The 25,470-nt window shown below is 37.6% G+C and overlaps 1 protein-coding gene across 5 annotated transcripts in view; it reads left to right on the top strand.

Moving 5' to 3' along the window:
- Window positions 1-25,470, top strand: part of PLCE1 (phospholipase C epsilon 1) — a 162,524-nt gene that overhangs the window by 119,820 nt on the left and 17,234 nt on the right. For 2 of the 5 annotated variants that reach the window (XM_037399579.1, XM_037399578.1), the window contains exons 7-24: window positions 674-882; window positions 3,567-3,608; window positions 4,733-5,399; window positions 5,895-6,077; window positions 6,958-7,075; window positions 7,216-7,375; window positions 12,677-12,799; window positions 12,885-13,021; window positions 13,973-14,211; window positions 15,236-15,297; window positions 15,422-15,587; window positions 17,365-17,472; window positions 17,893-18,009; window positions 18,093-18,251; window positions 18,887-19,010; window positions 21,781-21,822; window positions 22,583-22,707; window positions 23,387-23,504. In XM_037399579.1, coding sequence (XP_037255476.1) covers window positions 674-882; window positions 3,567-3,608; window positions 4,733-5,399; window positions 5,895-6,077; window positions 6,958-7,075; window positions 7,216-7,375; window positions 12,677-12,799; window positions 12,885-13,021; window positions 13,973-14,211; window positions 15,236-15,297; window positions 15,422-15,587; window positions 17,365-17,472; window positions 17,893-18,009; window positions 18,093-18,251; window positions 18,887-19,010; window positions 21,781-21,822; window positions 22,583-22,707; window positions 23,387-23,504 — 2,899 coding nt within the window. The remainder of the gene's footprint in view (window positions 1-673; window positions 883-3,566; window positions 3,609-4,732; window positions 5,400-5,894; window positions 6,078-6,957; window positions 7,076-7,215; window positions 7,376-12,676; window positions 12,800-12,884; window positions 13,022-13,972; window positions 14,212-15,235; window positions 15,298-15,421; window positions 15,588-17,364; window positions 17,473-17,892; window positions 18,010-18,092; window positions 18,252-18,886; window positions 19,011-21,780; window positions 21,823-22,582; window positions 22,708-23,386; window positions 23,505-25,470) is intronic. The other 3 variants (XM_037399581.1, XM_037399580.1, XM_037399582.1) reach the window with 3 other exon arrangements.

Below are 25,470 nucleotides of genomic sequence, written 5' to 3'. Positions count from 1 at the left end.
GCTCTAAAGAGGTTATGTTTACAGGCATCCAGTGCTTTATTTTATATTTATTATTTTATACAAAGGCATAATCTAATTAAAGTTTTCTAAACCAGACTGTTAGCAGGCTGTTCAGTTACATGGACCTTGATTTCATTCCCATAGTTACTGTAGTAATTTAAATTTTGTTGTTTATACCTGGCTCAGTATCGGAGTACTTTAATGTTAGTACCAAAGGATCATGTTTATACTTTGGGTAATGTATGTATGTAAATCCTTAAAGATGTAGGTATTTTCTGTTAAGTGCTGTGACCTTCCACTTAGCTCATTGAGAATTGGAAGGTTTTCAGTTCCTTACAAGTGACATTCAGAAGCTCAGTGGATCAAGTTTCTCCTCTATGAAAAGAAGCAATTCCTTTGAGTTTTATCATTTCAGTTTTAAAAGACAAATGCCCCTGTTAGATTAAAAGAGTAAGACTGAGGCTTTAAAAAAGTTTTCAGGAGTTACTGTAACATATGTTACTTGATTTATGCAGTGATTTGGTCTGTTTAGGATTAGAAGTCGGTACAAAATCCCATTAGAAGCTAATAGGAAATATATGCTAAATATTCTTAATTATTGTAAAAGTATCTCCAGTGAGTAGATGACACAATATTCTATTTATTACTATACTAATATTTTAGATATCTCTAGTTTGTTTCAGATTACAGTGGACAAGATAATTTCTTGCAACGAGTAGGCCAAGATGGTTTAAATAATCCAGAAAAAGAATCAACAGCAAACAATATCTTTCAAACTATTCGGAGCTGCAATCGCAGTTTGGAATCTGAAGAGGGTGAAGATAATTTTAGTGAAGGGACCAATTCAAGGAAAAACTCTTTGAAAGACAGAAACCGGTACCAGTAAGTCTCATTTTATTTTCTGTCATCACCTATGTATTTCATGTTTTTAATCTTTAATATCATTTTATCAAGGCTTACTTTTAAAAATAAGGGCAACTTTAACATCTTCTGTTGTGTTTATTCTTTTCCAATTCATAACTTTTCTCCCTGCAGCTGTGCTAAGTATCTGATACTCAAATGCTTGGAAACTATATAGTTACATTTTCCCTTGTGGTGTAGTTACTTCATCTCATAGTAAGAGTAAATCCTTTTTGTGTTACACATAGAGCATTGAAAATCCATGGTTGTGATTACAGTTTTGATCTGTGGTGACAGGAATAGCACCGGGACATACTGTTATCAGAGCTCAGAACATTATATTCTGCATGCTTGGGCAGCGTTCTACTCCCTTCGAAATAAAGGTTATTTATTATCCTTCAAAAGCCCTCTTCTTTTAAGGACATGCTCATGTGAGGCTTTTTTAAATTATGTCCAGAAAACATTTGTAAGTCAGTACACATTGTGCATTTGCAGATTGCTGTAGTCCTGCTATTTTGTATAGAAGTTTACTTAATTGTGCCCCATGTAAAAAAGCCCAGTGTTCAGTAATCTCAGATTTTCACTTCGAAGACCTGGTGTATTCTGTGCTATTCACCAGCAAGAAATGCGATAAATGCAAAGTTTAAGACATCACTTGATGTTCTAGAATCTTGTTTTGCAGTGAAGTTGCAGCCCATATAGACAGGTGGACCAGCTTTAATCTAAGTAACCGTGTTAGGATAACTCCAAATTTAGTAACAGAACTGTACTGTTCAGAGGTGAAGCGCTGTAAAATTACATGAAGACTTGCATAAAATAGCATGCTTAGATCCTCATTTGAATTATTTTATTGATAATGTCTATCAGAAATATCCGTATGTTCAGAAGTATCCAACGTATTTCAGCTACTTACAAATAAAATCTAGTAAGCGACTGCCTAAGAAGGAACTACCATCTTCCTGTTTTAAATGCATTTATTTCATTAGCATGCAATTCTAAATTTCATTTCAAATAAATAATCATTATTTCCTGAAAGAATGGTTTCTAATGGAATTATTCACATCTGGCTTTAGTTGCTTCTGGGAAGCGGAGCAGTAGATCAGGCCAAGAAAGACAGATCCACTTCTCTGTCCATTTATGTTATCTCTGACTTCAGTTCAAATACTTTCTTCCAGGAATTATTTTTGTTAATTAATATGGTTTAGAATCAGCTTGCAACGCACAGTTCATATGGAGAATAAGTTATGGAAATCAACGTTTCACTTGGATGAACAAAGTAGAATTTACATATAAAAGAGAACAGTATGGAGAAGATGAAGTTCTTTTTGTTATGTGTTTATGAAATCAGTTCTTGGTAAATTAGTTATTTATCCGTTATATTTAAATATAATCTAGTAAGTTCCAATGTAGTTGAAGCGGGAATGAAATGCAGGGGACAAAAAGCTAATGTGACACTGCAATGGAAGTTTAAAATGTAAATGAAAACTGCAGATAGGTAATTAAAGTATTGTAGTAATATATATAATACCTCATAATATAATTATATAATAAATAAAGATTATGTTATATAAAATATATGTGAATTATTTTATATAAGAATAATTATATAATAAATAAATAAATAAATTACAAAGTTATATAATCCTAGAATAAAATTATTAGTATCTGTAGTTCTGGTGCAGTAAGGACCGATTTTGACAGTTAAACGCCTTTTGGAAAAATCCTTCCGAAAGTGTTTATTTAGCTGAAGTACCTCATAGACTGGAAATTCTTTATTCACCTACCATCTCTTTCCTGGGCATTCAGAGAACCGGGTGAGGCACAGGACAAATTGCTGCAGAGGCAAAGGGCCATATTCTGTTGTCCATGTCATATGGAGGCTGTGATGTTTGGTTTATTTTTAATGCTATGAACAGCTAAAGAGTTCTAAAGAAGAAACTTGGATCTCTTTCTTGTGAAACTTTGTATGCAAATATGAAAGTCATATTTGCATACAGTATTATAAAATCCAAGTTACATAATAATTTTTATTACCTGATGATTGCAGGTCATAAAAGCAGAAAAATACACTGTATAATGTTTCTCATTACTTTAAAATCGCAAGACAGATTTTCAGCCTTTTGCTGATTTGGAGTAATGTTGTGGAACATGAACCCACCAAAGCTGGTAGGTTAGTTTGATTTGAAGAAAATGAAAGGCATCTAATAAAATCACTGGGTAGTGGGTATAATTACTTCCCCAGTTGTGTTAGCAAATAAACTGTATCCTTCTGTGCTCAGTGACCTGTCTAATCACCCTGAATATCTGTATGTGCGAGATAAATATCGAGCTTGAATCTTTATTCTGTCTTGAGACAGAACTCTGTCTTAAGAGTTCTCAAATAAAGGTAGGCAGTAAAAGACAAAAAAAATCAAGTTTGAAATAAAGTTTTTGTGGAATTGTTTATCAAATGCCCTATTAAGATACTCTAAACTTTGATGCATCGCTTTATTAGCCTGATCTCACCTTCACTTTTCAGCTTTCCTAATTACAGTAAATACCCTGTAAAATATTAGAGGAAACCCTCAAGTTCTTTACTTTTGGTATCCCATGCAATTTTCCCCTCTAAAACTGCAATCTGTTTTAACGTTTCCTTTATCCTTTCTTTTCATTTCCTTGCATCTCAGTGCAGCACATGTAAGGAAAGCTTCTGATTCAAAGCAAGTAGCGTAAGTGTGTTCTCAGTAATTGATGGCTGTGTCGCTTTTGGCAGCTCATGTCAAAGGTTATGTTTCTGCATATGGTTATGCGTGTGTCCTTGGCTTACCTGCTTCTTGTATGTTTTAATCTGCAGCGTGCCAGTGCTATCAAATGTGAAATAAGGCATAAACAAAGCTCTGGCATTTCTGTCTGCACTGTATTAGACTCCTCCAGCCATGCACTCAGAATTTGAGAATCTTAATCTTGTGTAATACAGGTATATATTTTAATGTACATTTGTCTGGTAAGACTATGGTAAGACAGTTTATAGCAGCTCAGTTATAATGCTTTTTCTTTTCAGGAAGATTTCCCAAGGAAACAGAGCTACAGTTAAGGCCGATACAGTTATTTTGCCTTTGTCAGCCTCCTCACCACAAGCAGTAAATCCTCAGCCTGTTAGTCACTTTTGGCTAAATTTGGTGGAGAGACAGAGATCTCACTGATTAATAAAGTCTTAAAGGAATCATTAGAATCGACGTATGGAATAAGAGAAACATTCAAATTAGTGCCCTGGGTAGGGAAGAGTTTGAGGAAGAGCTAATGGTTATCTGTGCTGTTCAGCTTAGGGAGATAGTGTATGTGACTTGGAACAAGTCTCAACATGAATTGTCTTTTGCTCAGCTGGTAGGACATGGGCAGGAGCTGAGGGTGCTGTGGCGATGTGAAGGAGAAGCACTGAGGGTATTCAAGATACCTTGAAGGATATGCAGAGGAAGCTGATTTGGATTTGTTGGCTGGATATCCTTAGGAAAATATGCTTTATTAGCTCTGCTTTGCACAGAACAGTTCGCTTTTTTCTGTGTTCATTAAAGCAATATCAAAACATTGATTAGTGCACTCATACATGTTAGAGGCTTCTGCAGGGAAGAAAACTTTAAGTACTCCATTAGTTCAGAATTGTTGCTCTGTATCTACTGTTTCTAATTATGGCAAAATACTTCAGAAATTTTGGTTGCTGCATACGAGTTTCATGTTAATATTTTAATTAATGTTGGTATTAGTTTTATTGAAACTATAGGAGAATAGATATTCATCAACCAGTGTAAATCAGCATGTATATCACTAAATGTATCTCATCTTTGTTTACATACAGATTTATAATTGGAGATCTTTCTGATTCTGAAAGTGATATATTTGAGCAGTTGAAGGAGTGGGACACAAATTCAACAGAAGAGCAACAAAAGGCTTTCTGCCATGGGATAGAACTCATTCCCTGGTATGTGTTATCTATCAGGGCTGATGTCCATCAGTTCATGCAACAAGGGGCAACCGTTATTCATTATGACCAGGAGACACATCTCTCAGCACGTTGCTTTCTTCAGCTTCAGCCTGACAATAGTACTTTGACTTGGACAAAACCCACAACGGTTTGCCCTGCAAATGCCAAGGCAAAACTGAGTTTGCTGGGTAATACTGCTGAGCTTGGTAAATGTCAGTTTCTTGGTAATACAGGACTGGTGGAAGGTTTTTTGGACTTATTTTCAGCCAAGGCTGTATATATGGGACACTCTGGCATTGATATGCACACTGTGTGTGTTCAAAATAAACTTTGTAACATGTCCCTTGAAGAAAACGGTATAACACTACTTTATGGACTCCATACTACTGATAATAAGTTGCTGCACTTTGTTGCTCCAAAATACACTGCCAGAATGCTGTATGATGGACTGCTGGAATTGACTAAAGCTGTAAGAAAAATGAGGAGATTCCCTGATCAAAGACTACAGTGGCTACGGAAACAGTATGTCAGCCTTTACCAGGTAAAAGATGCTGTGATTTTGTATAAGAAAAGTTCAAAGTTGTCAACAACTTAATGTACTGTAATTAATTTCTGTTATAAGTAAGCTAAGATTAAAGATGAGCACCAAATCGCCAACTTTGTAACACGGCTTAAATCAATAAGATCTGATTCTCCACATAATGTTCTGTCAAACCTTGCATGTTTTCAGTACACTGAAGTTAAATCTTTTTTTTTTATTATGAAGCTCTTCGTATGTTTGCAATTTTGGAGTAAGTATTTTATTAAAGAAGAAGCAATGACTGTACTTGGAAAGGGTGCTGATATACTGAGTGATCAGAGTTAGGGGAAAAAAAAAATCCCCAAAATAGCCCTCTGGTATTCATGCAGTAATTTAAAATTGCCTCCTCTTGATGTTTTATCTTTCATTGGTTCCTTAGAGATATCTATATTATTGCTGAAGAAGATGTGTCTGTTCTTATTTTCTTTGTTTTGTTAACGCTGACAATTTTTGTAGGAGGATGGAAGGTTTGAAGGCCCAACCTTGGCTCAGGCTGTTGAACTGTTTGGAGGCCGTCGATGGAGTGCAAGAAACACAAGCACAGGAACTCTCACTAAGAGCACCGAGAAACCTTGTGTACAGAGAAACAACACTCTGGGAATAAGCACAGCTAAGAAAAAGAAGAAAGTACTCATGAGGGTATAGTATTTTGTTATTCATTTATTTTGTTGCTTATCTGGCTGATTTGTTTCCCTCCTACAGTTACTATGTAGCTAACTGTATTCTGAACCAGAGGAAAAAAGTTAGATGGTAATTTTAAAGCTGTTTGTTGCAGGTTCGGGTTTTGGGCTTAACTGCTTTCCAATAGTTCCGGTTTCTTTTCTCATGCTTGAAGCATTCTCAGGACATGTGGGTGCTGGGGCTAGCAGAAGGGGACAGAATTTTGTTGAGACCTTTAGGTGCCACCTCTGTATAAAAATAAAATATTGCAAATAAAAAAATATTAATATACAAAGTGATATTTGGAGGTGGGTGTCAGTTTCTTTGCTCCTTTTTGTTTTCATGTTCCCAGAAACATCACCACAGTTACTCAGCCTCAGAGTAGCACACAGTTTTATCTTATATGGGTGACAGGAACACTGGACTAAGTCTGGTAGTTTCCTCTCCTTTCCTGGACTCAACCGCTTTCAGCAATAGCCGAGAGAGGAAAATGCAGAGACTAGCAGCTTTACATTATCTACATGTTCTAGTGGGCAGGTAGGGGAGATCCTCAGATGACAAGATCTGTCCTCTTTAGGGCTCCTATGCACCAGCGGAGTAGTGTAAAACCAGCTGCACCACTTTAGAGAGGTGCAATCGTTGCATCTTCTGTGTGATGTCAAACTGAGAACTCCTAATGGTCCCGCACTTTACTATGTATCCTGTTTAAGTTGTCTCTTTTCTCCTGGTATTAGCCCTACAGGAGTCTGCTTTGTAAGGAATAGATGATCTATCTCATGGGATTGTTACAGATTGCACTGTTAAAGAATGGGAATAGTAGTGGGTTTGGGACGTTTATTTTGGTGCTCGTTATTTCTAGGGCGAAAGTGGAGAGGCCACTGATGATGAAATGGCAACTCGAAAGGCAAAAAGCTGTAAGGAATATCGTAATAGGAGTGGTTCGGATCCTCAAGATATTGATGAACACGAAGAACCAGGTAGATATATCACCTCAGTACTTAAAATTCCCTCAGGGTTTTGCTTAAAGTCTTCTTATACAGATATTTTTTATGGTGTTAAAAATACATTTTTACTGGGCCAGATGTAATTGTGCTGCAAACTTTGTTTTTCTCCGTAGATCAAAATATTATTATTAATGCTTCTCAATCTAACAACCTGCCGTCAAGAAGAGCACACTCTCTGACAGCATCTGGATCTCCTAATTTAGGAGCTACATCATCTTCACCAGCAAGACCAGTCTCCTCTCCTGTAATTTCTTCAAGCAAGAGTCAGACTAGGTAAGGACAGAATCAATGCTTTGATTTAAAAAGAAAAAAGTTACTATTACTTAATTATCATCAAATGTGGTTTTCATGTCAAACTGATGAAATTCGACAAAAGCAATACCGGAAACATCATTAGCCGTTTGTTAGACATCTAAAACACATTGTAGAACACACATGACATTTTAGCTGAAATACCACGGTTTAGAGGGTGGCTTTGTAGCAAGTCCCTGAGCAGCATACTTCAGTTTGTCTGTTACAGAAGCAGACTGGAACGCTGTTCCAAAACTACACAAATATGGACTTTAACTCATTCTCCGGATCTTCTCCAAAACATAGTTATAGATGTCTTCTGTATAATGCAAATCACATAAATGTTATAGATGTGTGAACTGGAGTTCTGAGGTTTCTCAGCACAAGTCATTTCTGCCTGTGGGAGTGTTAACTTTGCTGACATTCCTGGTGCTGATTGCAGTACCATCCAGGGCTGCTGAAGGAACAGGTTTGAAATCTTTCTCTTACAGGCCTCTGCTCCTTGAACGTTCATCCTTTCTGTGTCACTTAGGCAGTGCAAAAGGTTGTGCTGCAGTTGTGCAGTGACATAGTGCACTATTGTATTAATCTTAGGAGTGGTAATGGTGCTGGGTGGTAGTAGTTGTAATAGAACAATAATGGTATGTCAGGAATGTGGATGGACATTATGTGGATTATGACATACAAGAAGGTCTCAACAGGGGCCTTCCATTGTCTTTCAAGAGAATGAATACTGAGGTATGGTGATGAGTATGAACCTTGGGCTTTCCAGGGGAGCAATGGTAAATAATGGAATAGTTTACTACTGCTGGTAGAACATTATTTTTGAAGAGACATGTCTTGATTAATGGCTTGTGTTGTATATTTCTAAGGGAGTTTTCTTTTACACTTAAAACAGTTGGTTTGGCATTAGGTGTGAGTAGTAGAGCCGAGCTACCTGTGGACATCTGTAGTTGGCTGCTTCTCCTTTTAACATTGCTTTTTGAAACTCTTATTATGTTCTTTGCTTTTTATTCTTCACTGTCATTCACAAAGATGGGATGGTCATGCCAGACTGGATTTCTCTCTGTAAGATTTTTTCTTTTTTTTTTTTTTTAAGGATTGTAACAGCTTTCTTTTACATTAAACTGAAGGAATACAGCTTTACTACCTCTGGAAAATGCTTCTCTGTTTTTCAAATCTGCTTTTTGCTTTTATGCCAAAATAATTATTGTTCTCTAAATGAGATTAAAAGGCTCAAAAGAGAACTTGCATTCCCAGGGGAAGGACAGCTAATGTTCCTTTAAATCCTCTCAGTCCTGGGTTTCTGTACAGATCCCTGTGCAGCTTAGCACTATGGGCCTCCCCAAGGTTTTCCCTGGCAAAGTTGTCTGGAAACTCCACAGTGTCACTTGATAAAGCTCTCCCCAACTTGATATGACCCTTCTTGTTAGAATTTGCTCAGGGTACAGCTGAGAACAGAATTACATTTTATCAAATACCTTGACCCAGTTTTCATGAGCCGTAAGTAGACTTGGAGCATCGGAGAAAGTTCTATTCTTGGTATTTACCCTTCAGACCCTTGATAGGTCTGAACTGTGCTTGTCACTTTTCATGTGTGTGGAAACTTAACATGTGCCTCAACTGTGGTCAGTAAGTCTAAGCTACCAGTTCGATGGATCTCTGCTTTTTCTGCAAAGTCCTGTGATCATCCACCCTATACTGTTTATCAGTTCACTCCTGGGATCTCTTCCAGAGTAAACCAGCTGGTTGCCTCAAAGATGGAATTTAGGTTCAGTTCTGGGAATGTCTGCTCCAGAGACTTATGTAGTCAGATAGTATGGTTGGATATGGTTAGATAGAGAATTTATGCAGTCTCAAACCATCTACAATATACTGTCCTGTAGGACATATTCCCAGCAAAGACTGTGCCTTCAGACAATCCACCCACAGTCATGGCATGGCCTATTGCTTTGTGTTACATTAAATAAATGGCAGTCTGTCAGGGAATAACGTATGCCACAGCTTATTTCAAACACTTCAGAAAAATAAAAATGATGTCTTAGGGACAGGCAAGCACCATGGGGGACCAAACCAGACCTGAGCCAGTTGCTGAGCGGTGCAGAGCAATGTGAACTTGAGCCTTTCTGCCCCACTCAGAAAATGTGGCAGGGTGGATGCCTTTAGCACTATAGCTATAACTGATGGAGGAGCAGACTGAGGCAGTGGTCTGTGGTAAGGGGTAAGCAGCTGTGGTAAGTGAAGACTGCAAGCAGCGTGATACGCTTCTTGGAAGCTGCAGCCCTTAACAGCAGTGGTACACGAGCAAAGTAAGTTTGGGAACCTCCACAGGCTGAATGCAGACGTCATTTGTTTCTTTTTGCTCCATTTGTTGTTAATTCTGCAATCTCATAAAAATTAAGTTATATACTTGATAAACACAACCAGTTTTATCAGTAGCATCATAAATTAAGATGAAGTGTCCATTTTCCAAAGTAACAAAAAGTTGGAATGACCTAGATGATGAAACAACCTGGGAAATACAGGATCCACTGGAAGTGCTTGTACACATTTGTATGGCTCTGCACAGATTAGAGCCAACAGCGCTTATTGATTCAGATTAGCATCTGGATTTAGACTGAAACATTGACAAGGCTTTGTAGTTGTAGGCGCTGTTAGACAGGAGCTGGTTGTGCATGTTAGTTGAGTGCGTGATCCCTCACAGAACGCAGAACTTAGGAGAGTGGGAAGCAGAGGGTCCCGCCGAGTTGCACAGAAGCCTTTGCAGCACAGAAAACTGAGGTGGTAACAAGTAATTGTTAGCTGCGGTATAGCAGCTAGAAGAAGAGCAAGAGAGATTTCTAGTTCTTTTTCTCTTTCTCTTGCCATATAATACCTGCGTTAAGTTTACCTGACCAGTAAATTAGATCATCTCCTCTAATTGCAAAGTGCTAAATAAAATAAAATTTTGTAAAGTGACAAAATAATTCTAATGTACTGATAACAATTTAAGAAGAGGAGGACCTGGCTATCTTTATTGTATGTTTTCAATAATAGTTATTCCTATAGGTATCGAACGAAAACTAGTATTTTTACATATATAACTCACAACCTTGATATTCCAGACATACTTACAGATAATTCACATTGAGAATAAATCCTTGTACAGTCCAGATGTCCAGATAATTTCCAAACACAGGTAGCCTTCAGCTGTCTTCTGTCAATCTTTCAAGGCAGATGTGCATCAGGCAAATTGCCAAGTTCTTTAGAAATGTAGTGCTGCCTGTTTAGGTGGAGGAAGCAGGGTAAAGGGTGGTAACAGCACTGGGAAACAGATAGGAAGATACAGAAAATTAGAGATGGGGGCTTTTTTGATGAGAGAGTAAACTGCCACTCTCCTTAGCTGTATACAGGTATAATCCAGACTGCTACTAATTACGGTTTTGGTTGTGGTGGTAGTGGGGTTTTCTTAGGGTTTTTGGTTTTGTTTGGGTTTTTTTTTAACAACCTGTATTACTCCTTAGTGATCACATCTGGTGAAATACTGAGCATTATGATCTGCTGCTGGTCTCCCATTTGGTACCCTACAGTTCCAATCTGTTTTCTGTAGTCAAGAGGCTTTCCTCATCATGATTTATTTTTCTTGTCTGATAAAAATGTTAGGAATTATCTTAGTCAAAAAGTTATATGCGGTATGTCAGTACTTGCCATAGCGATGTCAAACACATTGGATATTATCAGCTAAAGCAGATGGTATTTAAAATGCTTTTAAATCACATTCTGTTTTCAATTGCGTGCATCCGTCCCCAGGCCAGGAGTGATCAGGAATCTGATGTAGCATATTTATTTAAAAAGTCACCTGCTTGCAGCAGATGACTGTAAATGTCTTTAGGAACACTGGACAACAAGCTGGCCCTGTTTTTTCATCACAGCTGTTGGAACTGTTTGTACTGAACCTGATGGCAGGATTCTTAGATTAATAGAGCTGTAGATTTGAATGTTATAGAGCAATAAAGTCTGACACACAGTCACCTAGTTTGATATTTTGAAACAGATACAGTAACTTCTGCAGTTAGTTATGGTTTAAACTAGGCAATTCTTGATATTTGTGCTGACTGCTTAGATCCCTCTCTTCAGGATGCTGGTGCTGGCAGATCCCATTCCTGTGGCTGTGTTCATTGGTGTTTAGGCCCAGGAAGTGGCTCAAGAGCTCAAGGCATCATTGTGAGTTAGTACATGACATTCACCAAGGACTTTTTCATACTGCTCAAGGGATAGTTCATTTTGGGGCCTAACTACACTTACTAGGGTAAATCCTGTAGTGGCCTGAAGATTTTGGGATGATGCTTTTGGAAATGTAATGGTTCTGCTTCAAAAACTTTGTTCAGCTGCACAACTTAGGTTAACAATTGCAGTTGTAAAGAAGTTGGTTGGGCTTGGTATTACTCAAGTCAGCTAAAATAAGGAGCACCAAACAGCTAGTTGTTTCTGTGATCATTTTCTGCCTTTGCTCTCAAGAAATTCCAGTCTGCATTCCTTCCTTCAGCCCACAAAGCTGAAAGGAGGAAATCATTAGAATCTCATTTCTAGAAGGAAATGCCCTCCAGAGGCTACTGCCCAAGCCTAAAAGAAGAGGAGGACTGTAGGCTGACCTGTCTTTGAGGTGTCTGATTGTAATCCCAGCTGTTCTTGGGAAGCATCTGGGAAACCCACGGGCTGGAAAACAGTGAGGGTTGAGTGCCAGGAAAGGGGAGGCATTACGCTTCTGAAAATCTGCACTTTTAATGCTCCCAGGTATAAGAAACCCCAGGTGCATAAGGAAAATACTTGTTTTTCTTGCATATCCAGTCAGAATATTACTATTTTATTTTGACAGCACAGAGCTTTAAAGGAATTTTACATACATTTTATTTTTCCCTTAGCAAATCTTCAATGAACCTCCTAGAGAGCCTGTGCTACAAGAATACTGTCATTGTTTTCTTTGAAGGGAAAACGAGAATGCTTTCATTTGTGCCATTTGCATCAGGCCCTTTTGCACGTGGAAGAGTTTTAAATAGCATACATATACATTAATTCTGGCAGTCTCCAGTTGTCTTGAGGGAAAAGAATAGCTGCTATAAAACAAGAAGGTACAAACTGTCCTTATGCATCTTCTGAGATACTGCTTTATTTTCCTCTTCCCAATATTGTTAATAAATGCATTAAGGAGAGCACAAATGAAGTTAATGCAGTAATGCATAATATTTCAATATTTTAATAAGAGATTTAACGTAACCAAACTATAGCAGTCTCTTTCTGATTTAGCACATGGAGCAGCAGCAGCTGGCATGGCCGCGTTAAAGGAGGAATGAAGGGGTTTCAGAACTTCATGGTGTCTGATAGTAACATGACTTTTGTGGAATTTGTAGAGCTCTTCAAATCTTTCAGGTAAAATATATTTTTATTCTGTACTGATCTCATTCATCAAAGTTTATAAAAGAGCAAAACCTGAACTTTTCAAATATTTTCGCAGTGTCCGTAGCCGCAAGGATCTCAAAGACCTTTTTGACGTCTATGCTGTGCCTTGCAATCGATCCGGTTTAGAGCCTGCTCCACTTTACACCAATTTGAAGATTGATGAAAATAGTAGTGGATTCCAGCCTGATTTAGGTTTGTTAAAGAGGGAAATATGGCTGTTAGACTGCTGAGCATCTTCTGTTGTTTACCTTACGAAAAAGTCTCAGTCAGTCTCATAAAGAACTATCAATTGTAAGCAGAGGATTGCTGCTTTACTTCCAGTAATACCTAGTTAACAGGATATAAGACGGGTTCTTTGTTCAGAAATGAAGGGGAGGAAAAGTATTCCTGCTTTACATTAGCCAGATATATTTGTAACGGTACAGCAGAGGCATAAAACTTGTTGCTGAGCGGCTGGGCCCACGACAGCAATCTGTATCTGGTTGCTGGAGCTCTGAAAGGGCTAAAATGCTGAGCAAATGTAAGGAGGAGAAATGAGGGGGCTGTGCCCTGTGTCTCATCTGGTTGTTTCTTTTCTGTCTGGTTTCTTAGTAGATCTGCTTTATGTGGGACAAGGGGGAAGGAAACCTCTGTCCCCCTTTACATTCCCCAGTTACCATAATCTTAAGTCTGGAGCTTTGTCTACATTTAAAGAACACAATCCTTCTGCCAAGCAGCCTGCAGGGAGGGTACAGTACAATTGGCATATGGGACTGGAAGAAGATAAACAGTGATTGCACAGGAAGAATATGGGGTTGCACAGCAAAGGGCAGGCTTTGAGGCTGTATGTGGTGCTGAGAGAAAACAAGAAGGTCTGGGTGACAGTGTTCACATGGCTGTGAATCCGTGTTAAAGGTTCCAGGATTTTGTTTATAGTAATTGAACACTTACAGTCCAATCCCACTGTTTTCATACATGCTTAATACTCCTTCTTCTATTAGTGAGTAGAAACAAGATGGTTTTGTTCTAATTTACTATGTCAGTGCTAAAATATTCAGTTAGATATTCATGTGTATTATATATTACATTATGTTCTACACAGTATATATAATAGACATAATTATATAACTTGTATTTATATTTCCTTTTTTTTTTTCTTCTAAGATTTGTTGACCAGGAATGTTTCAGATCTTGGGCTGTTCATTAAGAGCAGGCAGCAGCTATCAGACAACCAGAGGCAAATATCTGATGCTATTGCTGCTGCCAGTATCGTAACCAATGGTACTGGAGTTGAAAGCACATCACTGGGAATATTTGGAGTGGGAATCCAGCAGCTAAACGACTTCCTAGTGAATTGCCAAGGAGAACACTGCACCTATGATGAAATCCTCAGTATTATCCAGGTCTGTAATGCAAACATCTTGCAATTCCTTTTACTTGAACTCTTGTTACTTCTGTTTTCCTCACTAGCGCTGTCTGCCTGGTAGTCAGAATAGCATATCTGTGTGGATATCTCCTTTCACGCTGATGTCACTACAGTTTACTTGAATTTAAAACTTCATACTGTCTTTATTCTGGGCTATAAAGTTGTGCAGATGTCCATAAATATGTCCATAAAAAGAAAAAAGAAATCATGCAAATAAACAGTTTTATTGGCTGTGTGTGCTTTATCCAGAAATGGATGTCACCGCTTGGGAAAAGTATTCCTGACAGTGCGTTGTTTTCTCCTTGTCTGTGACCACCTATGATAGAGCTTAACCCTAATTTGGAGTTTAAACAAAACACCATTTCCACATATTTTTATTTTATTATAAAAAAAATTTCAGAGCAAACATGGACATTTTATTCCCTTATATACAATGGCTGAAGTGATTAGAAAGTGTGTAGAAAATCCTGAATTCCTCCAAACATGAATAATTAATATACTCCAGACTTAAGCCCTCACTTAGCAGTTAACAAAAGACTAAAACCTGTGTATTTCAACAATCAGCATGTAATATAAAACTGCATAGTTCAAAAGACAGAAATTCTAAACCAACATCAAGTTAGCATACCACAAGTCTCTTTAATTTGAGATAGCGGTGTGGTGTGTTTAAGCACAATAGATAGAAGAAGGATGCCTAATTATAGATGCTTTGTAATTTCAGGTGAAGTGCTACTCTGCTTTGAATGGTAGGCTGGATTAGATGACTTCCCAGCATCCTTCCCAACCTGAATGATTCTATTATGAGTTTAGTTTGCTTGCTTATTGATTGGTAAAACAAGCATGAGCATACTGAAGGGACCTAGTAACTTTATCCACAAAAAACCCCTGGGTTTACATACAAACTAGTTAGTTCAGTAAGCAGACCACACTGTGAAAATACGGAAAAGCTGTATTTCTAAGAATTGTTATTGTATATCTCTTAAATCTCTTTCTCTTTGTAGAAATTTGAACCCAGTGTGAGTATGTGCCAGCAGGGGCTGCTATCTTTTGAAGGATTTGCAAGGTAATTACTTATGTGTTAATCATTATCCTAATATATATATGATAACGTCAGTGACTGATGTTTGTATGACAGTCACAAAAGATTCAGTGCACTATAACATTTCCTCACATCTTCTCACCTCTAGATTTTTGATGGATAAAGACAATTTTGCCTCCAAAAACGATGAGTCACAGGAGAATGCTGAGGACTTGCACTTTCCACTGTCATATTACTACATAGAATCTTCACACAATACTTACCTTACAGGCCATCAGCTTAAGGGGGAGTCCTCAGTAGAGCTCTACAGCCAGGTATGCAGGATTGGATCATTGTGTAGTTTTCAACATGAACTTGTTTGTTTAACTGGCAAGTCACAGAAACATGACCTTTTTGCTTTGAAAATCTAAATGTCCTAAACCCCTGCTTGCAAAATGTTGGAAAACATGATGTGTGGGAAAGCTGTCTTTAAGCACAGTTGTGCTCAAATGCCTTTTCTAAGGCAAAAAAAATGGTTTAGTTTGAGATTCATAGCATGTAGACACCAGTTGGTCTGACCCAACCTACTAAAATTAGACTTTCCCACAGGAAAGACTGATCTAATATTTTAGTTCATTCAGATGTCAAAAACACTACTCAAATACTGTACATTGCACTGCAAAGACAAATTTCAAATGGAACAATAACTTCTAAAAACATTACTTCTAGGAATATTCTAGAGTTTTTTAGACTGCCTGTTTGGTGGTGAACAGGAAAAGAACAATTTCTCCCTGGGGCTTTTGCTTCTGTGTGTATTTGTGTGTGTGTATATATATATATTTATAGTTGTGTGTCTGTGTATTTACCAAATTCTAGAGAAAGCATCAAACTTCCTGTGAGTAGTGTTTTCATTACTCTTGATGTTAATGACTCACCATTGAGAAGGGCTCATCTGGTGTCCCATGTGCTGCTTCTCTTGGAGTTATAAGACAGAGGAATGAGGCTGTGTCAGGAAAGCCCAAATAACATGATTGCATTGAATAAAGCAGTTGCAAAGGAGGTTCCTGTAGTAGCACTGCACGGAGTGATGTATTGGTAATGGGTGGGAAGTGAGATAGAGCTCAGCTGGCTCCAAAACTTGCACGATGCAGAAAAGCTTCTTCTTGTCCCTCAAGCAGTTGTTGCCAGAAGAGAAAGGGCACCTTGTTCTGGCTTTCACAGAAGCGGTGGTGTGCCCGTTACGGACACAACTGTCTGAAATCAAATTACTCAGGTTTTGAGTAGGACAAGTAATTTTTTCTTTATTCATGAATGTTTTTGCTGGAAATTCGTTTGTTTGTTGAGATCTTTGTTTTCAGTAAAAATATTTAATTGTAATACAGATAACTCTTTCAATGATAGGCATGCTAAATATTGATAGCAATAACAAGCTGGGCTGCCAGCAGATGGGTTAGCTTATCTTCCCCTTCATCCTTCCTCTTTGCTTTCTTCAGTGGTTTTCTGGCAAGTAGGGCTTTCCAAAATAAATGAATAAATAAAAGGTGGATGGATGGCTGTAAATTAGCTTAATATCATTCAATAAGATGGCCCGGCACATATCCTTTCTAACTATCCTCATGGAAGTTATTCGTAAGACATTATTTTCAGACCTTCATCTATTCAACACCACCAACAAAACAAACAAGCAAATAAACTGAGATGCCATACCTGTAAGCTGTCATGGTAGCAACCTGGAATAAATTGCCATGTTGCTTTATAGCTGCATATAGGTAGAAATATGGAAACGTTTCTCTGTCAGAACATTAAGCCATACATTAAGAACCACTTTCTGCAGCTTCTGTGTCCTGTAAGACGCCATGAATTTCAAAGCTTTATGGTACTTCTCACAAGAACATAAATGCTTCCTTAATTTTCCCACTCTTTCCCAACCTAGGGAATTCAGTTAGCTGGGAACTATTGCTTCTGTGGGCTGTGTTTACTCCACAGAGACAGCTCTTTCCAGCGCTTTTCCTGAATCATTGAACTTTCATTTAGCTCTGCAATGTCTGTCTTCTGCTTTGATGGAATGAGACTGTGGCTTATATGTGCTTATACTGTTCAATTGCATTTTAGGTTCTTTTACAAGGCTGCAGAAGTGTAGAATTAGACTGCTGGGATGGCGATGATGGGATGCCTATAATTTATCATGGACACACTCTTACTACTAAGATCTCTTTTAAGGTATGATGGTAGTTGCACATAGAAACAAAAAAAAAAAAAGAGAAGAAAATCAGTAACAATTTCTCTAATGAAGGAAAAGATTCACTTACTAGAAAATCCCATCCTAATGGGCTAAATCCTAATAGAATATGGACTACATCAGACATGAACTCCTCAATTGTAAACATTATGCTTTTCAAATTAGTTTTTGTAGCACATGTGCTGTAATTTTCTGTCTTTGTTGTCAACGTAACTAACATAAGTAGCTGTTACCAGTTCTGTGGTAACCAGTTTCTAGGTTGATCTGTAGGAGCTTGCTTTGAAAGCAAATTGTGGATTCTTTCTTCTTTTAGAGAGGAAAATGGATGCCGCCTTTGCTCCCCTTTCAACTAACAGTAAGTTAACTAAATGCTGCAAAATAATCACATTCTTTTCTCACAGGAGGTAGTCGAAGCTATTGATCGCAATGCATTTATCACCTCTGACATGCCAATTATCATATCAATAGAAAACCACTGTTCATTGCCTCAGCAACGCAAGATGGCTGAAATTTTCAAGGTAGGCCATAAATTGTGATAAATTATTCTAAACACACGCATTGGGATTTTTCCATAATACATCACATGTTCTTAATATTTCAGAACGTATTTGGAGATAAGCTGGTAACAAAGTTTTTATTTGAGAGTGACTTTTCTGATGATCCCATGCTTCCTTCACCTGGTCAACTGAAAAGAAAAATTCTGCTTAAAAACAAGAAGCTGAAAGCCCATCAAACACCAGTGGATATATTGAAACAAAAGGTAAAGTCCTTCCTTAATAGCAAGCAGTGAAACCTAACTTTTTATAGAAATATTTCATGTGTGAAGTTTTTGCCATTCTAGTATGTATGCTTATACCTATATGAGAATTTTTTTGTTTTCTAAAAATAAGGGCTGCGTTTCTGGTAGTCTCAATTTAACAATGTTTATGGTTAGTCAGCAGTTAGATTGAATCCTTAAAAACTAATTGCTTTTACTCAAAATGTAAACACAATTGAATTAGAATTCAATTTTTATATCAGAATAAGTAAATAACACTGATGGTACCAGTATATGGACATTCTCCATCTTTTAAAAAAGTTTTAAACAGTTTCCAAAATAGCATGCCTCAGACTGGAAGAAGGGAGTCTTGCTCTGAATAATGTGCAAAGTGGACGTTTTCCTATAATTAATTAGGTTTCATGTCTTACTGGGTTTTTTTTATTACCAGTACAATTTTTCGTTATATTCATACCCTTAATATGGTATTTTAGTTTGATCTTAATAATTTTACTTACTTCTCATTGTATATGTTCAGTGCTTTCATATACATAAAATAAGATGCAAACAGTGATGAAAACTCTTTTGCTTTTTAAAAATAGTTATCAATAATATTCTAAGTGGTTCTGTTGCTGTAGGCTCACCAGCTGGCACATATGCAAGCACAGGCTAGCAATGGTGCTAGCAACCCCACGCCTACCAATGAAGAGGAAGAAGATGAAGAGGATGAATATGACTATGACTATGAATCTCTTTCTGATGGTAACAATATTTATTTATTTATTTATTACTGTGCTTTTGTTAGAACTGTAGCAGTAAGGCATGTAAATATTCTAGTTGAGGAATGATGTAGAATGTAGCAATGTTCATCTCACCTTGTGAGATGAAGGTGTATGAAATGTCCTTGGTGGCACTTTGGTGCGGTAGCCTATAATACTGTGAAAATAATTTCACTGAAGACTTGAGTATGACTTTAACCCCAACCATTAGATGTTTTAACTGTGCAGTGTATGCTAAACTGTAGTCTTTATAAATTATATTATTTATATTATGCAAAAATGATTGTGTTTGTAGTGTACTTTATATACATTCCCCGGTATTGTCTTTTGTAGGGAGTTCAGACACCTGAAAGCTTAAGGTTTACAACAGGCTTATCCCTTGCATTGGCATGACTGCCATTAAATTGATCTGAGATACAGATGCTCCAAAGTCCTCCTTGGTTACTGTCTCGTCCCAGAGACCCCTGAAGGACCTATTTTAGTTACACTTTCAGTATCGGCTGTTTACTTCATGTGTAAAGGCAGAGAAGCCACTGAGTCCCTGGCTTGTTCAATAAAGGTGGCTTTATTAAAGCTTTAGCTGCTCAGTGAAAAAATGGCAAAGTGTGCCTTACTGGCTTGCCTTGTAAGTTCATGTGCTGTCTACGCTTCAGCTATCCTAGCCTTCAAGAACTGGCAGTTTAGCATAAATCCACCGTTAGGAGCAGTTTAAAGATTGGATATGATGATTGGCATGCCAGAGGTGGTGATAAATACTGCAGTTACAACTTCCACTGCTTCCTTAGCTCTCTGGTTCAGTCAGACACGTTTGATTCAACTCCAGATGAAGGACAGCTTCACTGAGGCAGCTGAGATGAAGTCATGCATCTTTTGCTTGTCTTGCTGTGGAGCTGGTAGATTCTGGTAGAGCAAACAGCTGGAGTCAGAAACATTTGATCCTTTCAAGTTCTGTTGAAGGACATTACTCAAAACCACCATGCATGGATTGAACAAGTCAGATGCATCTAAATGGGTTACTTGTTATTTTTAATTGGTAATTTTCAGAGAACATATAAAAGTAGATCACAGTGCATTTACCCAATAAGACCACAGCAACGGTACAAGTGATACCAAGCTCTTTGGGTAGTTAAATGCTGCACTATTGTTAAACTTCATGAATGAGTCATAAAACTGACCAAGGGGACAAGAAAGTTACAGGTGTGCTTCAGTGTAGCTTAAATACTGCTTATATGATTCTAAGCTCAACAATGGCAGTATCAGTTTGGGAGATCATGGAATTACTGAAACTTTTCAGAAATCCTCAGGCTGGTTTGCAGCGACAGCCAAAAGACGGGGATCATCAGGTACACTACTGAAAACAAAACATCCTTTTGCTTCTATATAAAACCTTATGTGCCACAACTTGAGTTCAGTGTCCAGTTATTGCCTCCAGATCTCAAGAAGGATATGGTGGAGTTAAGAAAGTTTGGAGAGAAGGGCAACTAAAAAAAGGGAGTGTGACAGTGGCCTTGCATGAGTCTGAAAAGGCTGGAATTCTCTGGCTGGTAGAGAAAAGGACTGAGGGGTGAATTTGAAGCAAGTTTACTAAATTATGAAGTGGCGGATAAGGGGAGTACAGAGCTGTTACTCATTAGACCTAGGAGGTGCTCAGTAAAGCAAGTGGAAGATCAGTCTAAAACAGGTAAAATATTTCTTCGGTGCAACCGGTAGTAAACGTCTGGAATTTGCTGCCATGGGAAATTGCAGAGGCAAACATCAAATTCACGGACAGGTTCATAAGCAAATGTTACAGGTAGAAATGTACTGTCCAACGTTCCTGATACTCAGCAGTTGTGAATGTTGAGGTGGTACTAGGGAAGTGGACCATGGCTGGTGGCTGGATGCTCTCTAAACACCATCTCCTATTGCCACTGTCAGAAAGAGAATGGCAAGCTGGATGGACCATCAGTCTGACACAGCTGGGCGTGTTCTCCTAGGTAAACAGTAACGTACTTCACTCACTGAACCTTTAAGTCTAATGGGTACCTGTTTAAGTTCTAGGTACCATGTTCAGAGAAGACATAAGGCTCGAGCATACCCTGCAGCACAGGACTTCTTTCCAGTTGGTCTCTTACTTACATTTCTTGCTTCTGTGTTTAGTGATTTAAAAAATAGTTACAGAATTAATGAATGCAGTTCAACACCTGACGCTGCTTGTGGGATAGCAGTATTATTTATGCTAGTATGAAAATTTGATTTGGTGCTAGTCCTGCCTTCAGTTGAGTTTTGCTAGAAAGTTGGCCTAACTGGCTACCTGAGAATACTCGTTGTGTGGAGCAAGGTGGAGACAGCGTAGATGTAAATTGCTGTGAAAAACTTAATTCTTTGTTAACAGACTTGCCAGGAAACTATTGCAAGCGAACTGCAGTAAGTGATGTTTGAGCAATGTTCTAGTTAAGAGAAAGTTTGAGAAATCTGAAGTCTAGCAAGAAACATTCACACCTTCCCATATATGAAGGAATCTGTGGCATGATTTACTGCTTTATTATAGTGATTATTCTTTGGGATCTTCAATTACGTTAATATTTTAGCAAAACTAATCTAAACAATGTTCTGTAAACTTTCTAAAAGATTTTCAGTTTTATTTTCCTTACTGATACATTAGGTTTGCGTAAGGCTAATAGTTTTACAACTGACACTTAATTTTCATTTCTCTGGCTGTAAATCTTAATTTCCTTTACTCTTATTCCCTCTCTGACTCTGTTTCCCTGTAGCTGATGTCCTTAATGCTTCTCCTGCTGCTAACAGCCAGGAAGGTAAAGGCCGTTTGGTTGAGCATTTTAACTGCATGAAATCAGCACTGCATCTCCAGCCTGTTAAAAGTGACAGTGTGAATATGTGGTTTCTACTTTGTGTTAAAAATGCAATCAGATATTCTTTCTATGGCATTGTTAACTGCTCAGGAACTGTTAAAAGGCTGCATGTGTGACACTGGTTATGCATAAAAAGAATATGGTCAAAGCATCAGGAATATCAGGAATGAAATAAAACCATTCCTTTTGTGACAGTTACAACATTTTTTTCCAGAAAGACTGAATTAGTAGGTGTAATATTCTCTGATAAATATGTAGCTGTGAAGAGGAGTTTCTATAGATGTAAAAAATACTTGTTCATGGTGAATGTAAGGAGAGGAAAACCAAACCTTTCTGTACAAAGACGTGTACGTGTTTGATGTGGTTAATTGTGTTTGGACTTGAGCAATTCTTTGTCGTTCGGGAATATCAGTTGTTTTCAGATAGCAAGCTTAATTCATTAGATGATTTTGTTTTAAGTGTCTTCTGAGCACAAAAGGATGGGCTTTAAAAGAAGTGCAGCGTATTAACCAAAGCCAAGCATTAAAATTTTAAATTAGAAAGTTACTACTAAAAGATATGCTTTGACCAGTAAATGCATTATTTTGGCGTCTGGTTATTTGGATAAGATTCACAGCATTGTCCACAAATACTGTTAATTCAAATTCAATTTCCAGTTGAAATTGTTTGGCTTTATGTTTATTAAAATCCCATTAATTTTTAGATAACATTCTTGAAGATCGACCTGAGAATAAATTATCAAGTGATAAACTACAGTTTGAATATAATGAAGAGACTGCCAAACGAATAAAGAAGGCTGATTGTGCTACTTACAATAATAAAGGAAAGGTAGTTCTGCTTTTTCCCCCTTTCTTCTCAGCCACACTTTGATATATAACCAGCTTCAAAAGGATTCAAGACATCAGATGGCAAATGTGCTTTAATGAAGACAAATAGTAGAAAGCATGGAAACACGCCAGAGAAAATAGAACAGAGCAAATGCTCAACATGCTGTTCAAGAAGAGTCCTCAGAAGGCTGTTTTATATACAGGCTGAAAATTTTAACTGTGGTTGCGCTCAGTAAAGGACTCCATTGAAACTAGATCCAGAAGTTTATTTAGATATCCAGTTCCCATTAACATCTATGGAACTGAAGATTACTTCTGAATCTTCAGCATCTTTGTATATCAAATGCCACACTATGATACCAGATAGACACATTACCTTTTATTAAATCATCTGACAGCTGAACCAGTGTATTGCTGTTTAGTAAATCGTACTTTCTTCTGAACACAGATGTGTTTTGTCTAAATGTTTGTAGAACTGACTGATTAAGGCCTTTTCAGGCTACAGCAATATCAGTAACGGTATTGATGCATAAACCTGCACACAGAGATGCGTTAGGCGAAGACAGTGAAACCATATAGGAAGAATGAGATAAAGGATTTTAAGGACATGAGTAAAATATGCAAGAGTACTTTAACAGTCAGTAATTTTATTATTATATGCTCTTGGAATTGTCACTTAGGTTTACGACATGGAGCTGGGTGAAGAATTCTATCTTCCGCAAAACAAGAAGGAAAGCAGACAGATAGCCCCAGAGCTATCGGATCTTGTCATTTACTGTCAAGCTGTGAAGTTCCCTGGTAAGTACACTGCCCTGGTTTATTGCTTTAAGCTCTCTAATTCTTGGAGACATTGTGTTTATGTTTTGAAATAGTACAAACGTTTTTAAATGGAAGTAGTTGAGGAGCCTTTTTCTTAATGATTTGGTAGTCTACATAATAGTAGCTGGCTGAGAAGTAGTATTCATAAATTATGTGAAGACATATTGTTTGTCATGCTTAAAATGTTTACAAAAGTGAAATTTGCCAGTCTTCACAGCTCAGACAACTGCTTCATTGCCAAATGCCAGAGACAGAAAGCTTTACCTTAAGAGCTCTGAGTTTCCATGTAAGGACCTACTGAATTAGGAAAGGAAAATACTCTGAAAACCTTGCAGGAAGAGCTTGTCACATTTCTTTACGTGACCTCAGTTTAGTGTTTCACTTTTGCCTACAGCTGCATCTTCTGTTCTTTCTTTAGGGGATGGGAGGGGAGCCATTTGTGGGGGTAAAGCAGCCTTTTCCTGGGGTGGGTGAGGACAGCTGATTGCACACTGGCACTTCTTATGGAAGGGGTTAAGGAAATAGGAGGGTCATCTTTTGTACAGTAGGAAGAATAATGTTTGCAGAGGAAAAGGAGAAGGAGTAGCTGAAGAGGACATCACTGATAGTTTCTTGTTCAGTACTGAAACATGAGGTTGAGTATGTTTTGGCTCATACTGTGTACATAAATACTTTTAAATTGAGAATTTATTGTTTATTGATGTGTTTAATGTTTTGAATGAAAAAATCTGCTTTCTAATGGAATGCTTGTCTGTGGAAAAGTTAGCAATTCTGCCAAATCATGGTCTTATACAAATAGAACTATAATCAGATTAGAGAAGATAACCAAACATAAAATAGTGTCAAATAGGCAAGGCAAACATGCTGATAAATGGAGACACATTCTTTTATAATCTTCTGTAACTTTTAAGAATTGTAGGTGTCACTTGTAAAAATAAAAACTTATTAAAATTCAAATCTGATACTCTTTTAAATGAAACTTGCAATGAGATATCTTCCAAATAAAAGATTTTCTTTTAAAGAATTATATTCAAGATGAAACAGATAGTTTAAGTTGTTCCAAGCGTTTTGACACACAAAGAAGTTCTGATGTCTAAGAAAACTTTAAAATATTTCAGGTTTTTAGTGTAATTTCAGATATAAAAGAAATACCCGCTTTCCTTATTGGATTTCTTCCTCTTGCTTTAAAGGGGGCATGAATAGAAAATTAAGAAAATTAGTTCTTTTCACAGATGAACACAGGAAGCTGTAGAAGTTAGTTTTCCGTCAAACTTTGTCTCCTTTGAGACAAACTGCCTTCTCTGCAAGATATGGAGACTTCCATGGCCACCACGCTACTGATTGGTACTGCTCAGCTGGAGGGCACAGACATGGTGCACTGCTACACCCCAATGTTGTCCATTAATAATGAGAACAAGACTGTGTAGCTCTGTGACTGGGTTCTTAACCAAATGCAGTTTTGGGAAATCAGAAAAGGGAAGAGTTTTGGAAATAGGGAGGGCAGAATTCATGTCAGTGGCTGATCAGTGCTGTAAATACTTTATTTCTCCTGTCTTTGTATATTTCTGTTCTGTTTACAGTTGCCTTTGTCCCCGAAACAAACAAGTTAATCACTGATTTGTGACTACAAAAAAGAAAATGTTCACTTATCCTAGCCTACTGAATAACACAGACTTCCCTAAGTGCTCCCTGGTCAAAACAGAATTTATCATGTGGAGAAAATAACATTTCTTGTTTATAAAATCTCTGATAACAAGGAACTCACCACGGCTCTTGTTGTTTCAGTGGTTTGTGACCCTTACAGCCCTTGCTTAACTTCAATTTCAGCCTGTTGGATAGCATCATACCATTGTCTAAAAGGGTGAAGTTCTGTTATGTTGGGTCACCCAAGATGAGGGCAGTGAAGCATACCTGAGCACGGTACTGCTATAATCCACTGGCATAT

This window comes from Falco rusticolus, chromosome 9, assembly GCF_015220075.1.
Source record: "Falco rusticolus isolate bFalRus1 chromosome 9, bFalRus1.pri, whole genome shotgun sequence".
In the NCBI taxonomy this organism is placed as follows: Eukaryota; Metazoa; Chordata; class Aves; order Falconiformes; family Falconidae; genus Falco; species Falco rusticolus.
This window is presented reverse-complemented; position numbering and strand designations above follow the sequence as displayed.